The sequence below is a fragment of the Borostomias antarcticus genome (genome assembly GCF_949987555.1).
Source record: "Borostomias antarcticus genome assembly, chromosome: 15".
NCBI classification, from domain to species: Eukaryota; Metazoa; Chordata; class Actinopteri; order Stomiiformes; family Stomiidae; genus Borostomias; species Borostomias antarcticus.
The window spans coordinates 16,085,548-16,093,831 of record NC_140248.1 but is presented as its reverse complement, the minus strand read 5'-3'; the positions used below and the strand labels follow the sequence as shown (position 1 = coordinate 16,093,831).

The 8,284-nt window shown below is 44.8% G+C and overlaps 1 protein-coding gene across 1 annotated transcript; it reads right to left on the bottom strand.

The window, feature by feature from the left end:
- Positions 1-1,553: 1,553 nt before the first annotated feature.
- On the bottom strand, positions 1,554-7,946 carry LOC311318860 (cationic amino acid transporter 2; the record flags this gene model as incomplete). Its single annotated transcript, XM_084450293.1, has 11 exons — positions 1,554-1,705; positions 1,819-1,927; positions 4,735-4,901; positions 5,139-5,275; positions 5,502-5,604; positions 5,708-5,844; positions 6,222-6,444; positions 6,569-6,705; positions 6,865-7,021; positions 7,131-7,286; positions 7,577-7,946. The coding sequence occupies 11 exons, from the start codon at positions 7,944-7,946 to the stop codon at positions 1,554-1,556; spliced, it is 1,848 nt and encodes a 615-aa protein (XP_084306419.1).
- Between the last annotated feature and the right edge of the window lie 338 nt (positions 7,947-8,284).

The following is an 8,284-nucleotide window of genomic DNA, read 5'->3' as shown; positions in this document are numbered from 1 at the left end:
CTCGACTCGCGCCACTAGGCTCTCCTCGGGGAGTAGAATTCCATTCACTATCAGATTCAGATAGAGCCCACCTACTCAAAACTGTCATCCGGCGAATGCAACTCGCCCTAGACCCGCTTTAGACACGTAAAATGCAAAGTGATTGGCCCCAGACAATCTAGAGCCCGCCTACTCCAAACTGTCATCTGGCGGACGCAACCTCACCTTGACTGGGTCTAACATGCACAATGAATGGGCCCAGACTACCTCCAGGTCATTCGTATTGACATGCTGCAGATGCCTAGGGCGCCATAAAGAAGGGGGAGCCAATTTCCTAAGCGTCAGATTGCATTAGGTCGACCTTTGCTTTGTTTATGGGCTAATGGACGCACCAGCTGGCAAGCTTGTTACATGTGGGGATAGACTAGCCTCCTGAGGCCATCCTGATCTCAGGAGCTCACTTTCTGTTTCCCTCCACAGATTGAAAGTGAGCTTGCAAGATCAGGATGGTCTCTCGGGGCTACAGATAGACAGGACTGGTAGTGAGCTGAAGAAAAAAAAGAGAGAGATTAATTTACCTTAACCCGCCTTTACCTCACCTCATCTCACTTTATCTCATCTCATCTCACCTCACCTCACCTCACCTTATCTCATCTCATCTCATCTCCTCATCTCACCTCACCTCACCTCACCTCACCTCACCTCACCTCACCTCACCTCACCTCACCTCACCTCACCTCACCTCACTCATCTCACCTCACTCATCTCACCTCACTCATCTCACCTCACCTCACCTCATCTCACCTCATCTTATCTCACCTCATCTTATATCATCTCATCTCACCTCACCTCATCTCATCTCATCTCATCTCACCTCACCTCATCTCATCTCACCTACCAAGTCCCATAATAACCAAAACTAAGGATGCACATCACTGCTCTTTGCTGTCACAAAGAGACTTGGAATTAAAATTATGTAATGATCTTTAATACAATTCAGTAATTTTGAAGTAAAATGCTGTTACAATATGGAGCAATGAAATGACTTATGTGATGACTGTGTTAGTTACAGTACATAAAAGGGTTGTGTTCGGCTCCAGTAATCTCTTCTGTAATCAATAGAAAGCATAACAATCTACAGTCATCCATCACCATAGAAATCATAATGGGACCATGGATCATCATAAATATTAAAAATAATTCAAAAATAATATCTTACAATTAGTGATGTTTATTCATTATACTGTCTGTTGATGTTGATGACATGTTATTGCAAGACTGACCTCTATTGGAAATCATCCTAAATTTCACATAATCTGAAATTCACATAATAGAAATAAACATGCACAACCACAATTACTCAATAAAATCAACACCATTACTCAATATGATTCTTACTTAGATGATGGATAATAATAGTACTAAACTTCCTGTCACAATTCACAGACAGAATTCTACTCCACATGATACCCCTGAGCAGTTAATTCAAATAATCCACCTTTATCTTCAAATACAATGAAAATCTGAACAAATTAGACAGAATCAGTGATTAACATTTCCATTGATAATTTCAGTCAGTTTTCAGGGCCACAGGAATGCTCCTCAGTCACAAAGTGGTGCTGCATATTTGCGTTGGTGTTTTGTATGTTGACGTGATTGTGTGCATGCTGTAGCCTTTGCTTCTGCACACTATGACGAACTCCGTAGCAAAAATAGATGAGTAGCCCTGTGGTAATGAAATGCAATGTTACTTATCATTCCTAAAATACTACTGATTGTGTTTTAAATGTTTTGTTTTAAATTTTTTGGGGTGTGATAATGTCACTGTCGTCTCCATACCCACTGCCATCCAAACAGCATAGCGGATCCAGGTGTCTGCTCCCAGCTGAACCATGAGGTACACGTTGATAAAAGTGCTCAAAACAGGAAGTATGGGTAGAAAAGGAACCTGCAATAACATCACATTAAAACTAGAAAATGTCACTTTTCTGCAGAAAAGAGATGTGCCTGCTGAAAGCGGCCTAGATATTAAGTTGAGATATACTATACTGTAGCTTTACCGGTATGTAATAGTCATAAATAGTATTTATTGTTGAAATTGATATGGAATAACGGATAAGGAAAGTCAGAGATGATTAGATGGTTGGAGCAGAGAGAAGGTGGACTGAGTGAAAGGAGGATGAAAGAGAAACAGTAGCCCAAAAAGGTGAATATGGATTTTTTGCAAAACAGAAAGAAATTGAAATGAATACAAGTACTGTACACATGTAAACATGTTGTCCCCCACCCATTATGCAGGTTCCCTTGTGGTATCCAGCCCCCTGCTTCTCATTAGGCGATTTTATACAGAGATCCCACTATATTGCCCTATAGAAGACCCCTCAGTTTTCTGGCTTTGTTTGTTTATAATGAACCAAAGAAAGAGCATGATGTGTGATTTTATATAGCATGCCGGCAATCTGGAATCAAGAGGCGTGACCCTTGGACGCAACATTCGCTAGTTGTTAAACAAGTTCATGCACCTGTATGGTAGAAAGTCCTATAATGAATGTTAAAGTACAAGATATCTAGTGCTACTAATGTCACATCATGTGTATCAATGATTGACCAAAGTAAGCTCTCTACAAACCATGGTAGAGTGAATGAGAGTACAAGAGTACAGTTGATACAGTAGACCACCAGATCCTCCTCTCCACCCTCAAGGAGAAAGGCGTCACTAGCTCTGCACGCTCCTTGTTTGCATCCTACCTGATGGGTCGCTCCTACAAGGTGACATGGAGAGGGTCGATGTTGGAACCGTGTAGTCTGATTACAGGGGTTCCACAAGGGTCTGTCCTGGGTCCTCTCCTTTTTTCCCTCTACACTACATCTCTGGGCTCTGTCATTCGCTCGCATGGCTTCTCCTATCACTGCTATGCCGATGACACCCAACTGGTCCTGTCATTTCCCCCTTCTGATACACAAGTGGAGACACACATAGCTGGGTGCTTGGCTGACATCTCGGAATGGATGGCGACACATCACCTCAAGCTCAATCTGGACAAGACTGAGCTGTTCCTCCTGGGGAAGGGCTGCCCACATCACCACTGAAGACACAGTGATGATGCCGACTCGGACTGCGAGGAATCTGGGTGTGACCCTGGACGACCAACTGTCGTTCTCTACACATATCACATCCGTCACACGCTCCTGATTCATGCTCTACAACATCAGAAAGGATTCGCCCTTTCCTCACTGATGAAACGGTGCAGGTGATCATCCAGGGACTGGTCATCTCCCGCCTGGACTACTGCAACTCCCTCCTTGCTGGGGCCCTGACGTCAGCCATTAAACCCCTGGAACTTGTCCAGAAAGCTGCTGCTCGCCTGGTGTTCAACCACCCCAAGTTCTACCACACAACTTCCCTTCTCCATTCCCTAACTCTGGCTCCCTGTAGCGGCTTGCTTCCAGTTTAAAACTCTGACACTAGCCTACAGGGCAATGAAAGGAACAGCCCCCTCCTACCTCCAGGCCATGGTCAAACCCTACACCCCCTCCCGACCGCTATGCTCTACTACCTCAGGGCGACAGGCCCCTGCAGTCGATCGACACGGTCATGGCTCTTCTCTGTCCTGGCCCCGCAGTGGTGGAATGAACTGCCCACTGACGTCAGGACAGCAGAGTCGCTGCTCATCTTTCGTTGCAGACTCAAAACTCATCTCTTCAAGAAGTACTACAACAATCCTCCCTCTTAAGCACCTATTGTATATTTCAGTAGATTGCTATTCTTGCACTTTGCCTTCAGCACTAGATTATGCTCTTAGTCACTTGTTTTAGAAAGGAGATGCACTCATGAGTTCTGGCAAGTAGTAGTACATTGGCTTTTCCTACGTTAAATGCAATTATTGTTAGTCACTTTGGATAAAAGCGTCTGCTAAATGACTGTAATGTAATGAAATGTAATGTAATACAATAACTTCTCCATCTAGTGGGCAAACAAGTCTATGCACCTATATGGTCAAAAGTCCTATAATGAATGTTGAAATACAGACATATCTGGCGTTACTAAACACCTCAAGCTCTACTCTACGGATGTAGAAAGTACATGGTTTCCTGAGTAAACTTGTCTGAGACTATACTGAGACACCAAGCATAGTTTTTGATGTAAATATCTAAATGTACTTGTCAATGGAAAAATGTATTGGAATGGCGCCCCTTTTGTGGTGGGTTCTGGTACTACGGGGGGACTGACAGACTGACTGACTGACTGACTGACTGACTGACTGACTGACTGACTGACTCACTCACAGACGGACGGACGGACGGACGACGTGACACTGGCCAAACCAAACTTCGGCTGTCGCCGGGTGGGGAACAATGACATTAACAAATACTAGATGTTGAGACAGACAGACAGACAGACAGACAGACAGACAGACAGACAGACAGACAGACAGACAGACAGACAGACAGACAGACAGACAGAAAGACAGCTACTGTAGCTGGTAGTTTTCTGTTCTAACACCGCTAATTTCACAGAGCGCACTAATTTGTCATCAAGCACACTAATAAAACGTAAGAGTGGTTTGATCTCAGCAAGTCCCCTAAAAAGAGCTGGCGTGATCTTGCTTTCAACAAAGACACTCACCCTGTATGACCCATACTTTTTTTTCCAAGAGAAAAAATAGAACAAAACAAAAACATTTTTGTTATAATACATTTTTAACAGAATTCTGTACACTGGGGAATTACTTTAGTACAAGTACCATGACATACCATGAAGGCAGCTTTAGCTGTACTCTGGGGCTGTCTCCAGATGACGAGGACCATGAGGGCCACGAGTAGCAGGATGACAGAGACACACAGAAGACTCCCCCACTCCTGGCTCAGCAGGGAGTCCGTAGCCTTGGTCATGATCACACTCAGAATAACAGCTAAAATGGCTGGAGGACAAGAAGAGAGTAAAACAGAGTTTTTTATCCATTTGTTTCCCTAAAATTACAGCTTGGGCAACGACTGCATACAGTACATGTTACATTAGGCTACACGTTTGAATATATATTAGTGTTTTTCCTACAAACAGCTCAAACAGCATGTGATTCAGTTACTATACAGTACTGAGCAGGGCTGTAGGGATGAGACAAGGAACATGAAAGGGAGGCATGAAGAGAATAACTCACTAATGAAGACTGTAACCGTGGAAACGTTGGTAGAGGTTCTGGTGGTGGGATGAGATGGAGGACTCAGGAGCCCCATCAGAGAGAAAGATTCAGGCTTGTCACTGTAACTGTCCTCTTCACCAACATCTGCACGGTACCTTGATGAACACACGCACACACACGCACGCATGCACACACACACGCACGCGCACACAGACACACACGAACACGCACACACACGCGCACACACACACACGTGCACACACACGCGCGCACACACACGCGCACACACGCGCGCAAATAATAGTTTGTTATCTTGAATACCTTTTGCGTGATCGTATACCTTATGCACATATTTCAGCTTTTTAGATCAACTGTACCAACCTTAATATGAGAATACATATTGCAACCAGAGTGTAGGCAAACAGGGTTCCAATTGACATCATGTCTACCAGGGCCTTCAGGTCAAATAACAGAGCCATGATTGCTGCAAACGCATAAACATAACATAACATTACTACAGTGCCACATGAATAGTGATCCAGCCCAGCAGAGGAAGTTATCTAACCACGTCAACATAGCGGTTTCACCTGCCACGACCCCTGAGGACAGCGTGGCTATGACAGGACTCTGCCGTTCACTCATGCTACTGAGGGGCTTGAAGAGCAGGCCGTCCCTGGCCATGGCGAAGAGGACCCGTGGCATTGGGAACATGGATCCCAGGAGACTGTGGGACCAAAACAGTATGGCTGTTAATTAACCGGCTACTGGTAAAATAGTTCCACATTAAGTTCAGTTGATCACTTACACCACTTACAGAAACCATTATATACTCAAACGTTTTCTCTCTGTGGGATCAACTGGCAAAATATTGTATGAACTCAAAGAACAGTCATGCATTGTGTTTGAAATATTTTTTTATTTAAGCCTTTATTTAAACAGGTAAAATCACATTGAGACCCAGGGGCTCATTTACAAGTGCGACCTGAAATAATCCCATATCACAGGTTGGTATGTTTTGAATGTGGCTTATTGTTTTCTTTAAATCTCTAATTTTTCCGTACTAACTGACCATCTTGACGGTCCTGGTGTTCCACGCCTTACCTGGTCGAAAGAGCGCACAGGGAGCCCACGGCCACGGCGTACTTGGCAGGGCCCCAGCCGATGTAGGTGAAGGCCATGGGTAGCGGGCTGTGGACGCTCAGCAGGTAGTACGGCATCATGAGCGTCAGCGCCGCGGAGACGCCGAAGTACGCCAGGAAGCAGATGAGCAGCGATGCCACGATGCCCACCGGGATGGACTTCTGGGGGTTCTTCACCTCCTCCCCTAAAGGGATGAAATATCACAGTTTGTTTGCATTGAATCTGCAATAACTGACCATTTTGAAATGAAACGCCTCTTTTTGCATCAGAGATGTTAGATGCCTGTGGCAGTCGGTTAGTCTAATTACCTGTTGTGGCAATGCAGTCAAATCCCACAAAAGCGTAGAAGCAGGTTGCAGCACCTGCCAGAGTTCCCTCAAAGCCGAAAGGGAAGAATCCTCCGACGCCAGAGTTTGTGGTTTCATTCAGTTCAGATGAGAAGTTCCTGGTTCAGATGTGACACAGTTCCACATCAGTTCCACATCATTTGATCACCGACGTGTCTACTGTAAATTATTATAATTGGAAGATACATTCTAAGCATACTGTAGCTCTAAGAATAGAAATTTGAAGAAAAAAAAACGAAGTTTCATACTCAAAGTACACTGTTCCATTCAGGATAGTGTCTTCACTAATGTACCAGTTGTCAATGTCCCCTTTTATGAAGCCAGCAATGACAACAAAAACCAACACCAGCGTGTTTATAGCAGTGAAAACCTTGTTTACAACCGCTGATTCTTTTACACCGAATGCAAGGATCCCTAGAAAGAAACAGAGCAGATGCTCAAATGAAAACTCTCTTTTTTTAGGATATCTACTCATCAACCCATCAAAAATCTCTTCAGGACATCTTGCCAAAGTGAAACTTGCCTGCTAACAGCATAATGAGACCAGCAGCAAAGAAGTCTGGGTAGGGAGCTAGGCCAGGTAAATCCATAGCTGCGTTTTTGCCCAAAGAGTTAGCGATGACATTTCCAATGAGGTCATCAAAAGTCCCACTCCACGCTCTGGCCACACTGGAGGTTCCTGAGTAGAAATTGAGAAAACTTTGAAGAAATCCTATTGGTTGGGTACTGTATCAATCTGACAATACTCACTACAGGTGAAAATTGTGTTTCATTATTGTAGTAGTGCTGATAAATGTGCATAGTCGCAGCCCATACCTTAAAGATGGTTTGACACTGCTGAACTACTGTTACTATCAGTGAACCTTCAACTAACTATACCCCAACCTTAACCCAAACCTAATAGAGTTGCAGTCGATACAATTGTTTGTTGATAGTACAGACCGTCTATGGGGCCCTAGTCTTGTTTACCAATAACATAGGACAGCAGCAGGTTCCATCCCGTGATGAACGCCCACACTTCCCCCACGGTCACGTAGCTGTAGAGGTAGGCAGAGCCCGTCTTTGGGACACGAGCTCCAAACTCAGCATAGCACAACCCTGCAAAGACAGAGGCGATGGCTGCCACCAGGAAGGAGATGATGATGCTGGGCCCAGCCACGGTCCTGGCCACCTCTCCGGACAGGACGTACACGCCTGCGCCCAGCGTGCTGCCAACGCCCAGAGCCACCAGGTCCAGGGTGGTCAAACATCGTCTGAAGTTGGAGACCTCCCCTTCAGGCTCGAGCGGCTTCCTGCGAGACAGGCTCTGGAGAAACAGCCGCAGCCTGGCACCTGACATCCTGAAAACAACAGCGCCACATCCATCCATCATTCTAGAGTTTGCCGCATTACTCAACAGTAGTTATGGCCAGATCCTTTTTACAGTGAGCGGTAAAATCGAGATGTGAGTAGTGGAATGCATATGAATTAAAACATAAAATCATAGCCTTTAAATTGGTCTGTCAAACACATCCTCTTACTAAAAGAGAGTACATTAGATGTAGGTCATTGACTTTTGAAGGAGTCCATTTGACCCACAACACAAATAAATTGTGCACTGTCTGTGTGCGAGGTCAGGAAATGCTCAGCAATGTGCAGCACAGCACAGGCGATTATACTTTTACACCCCCACTCTCT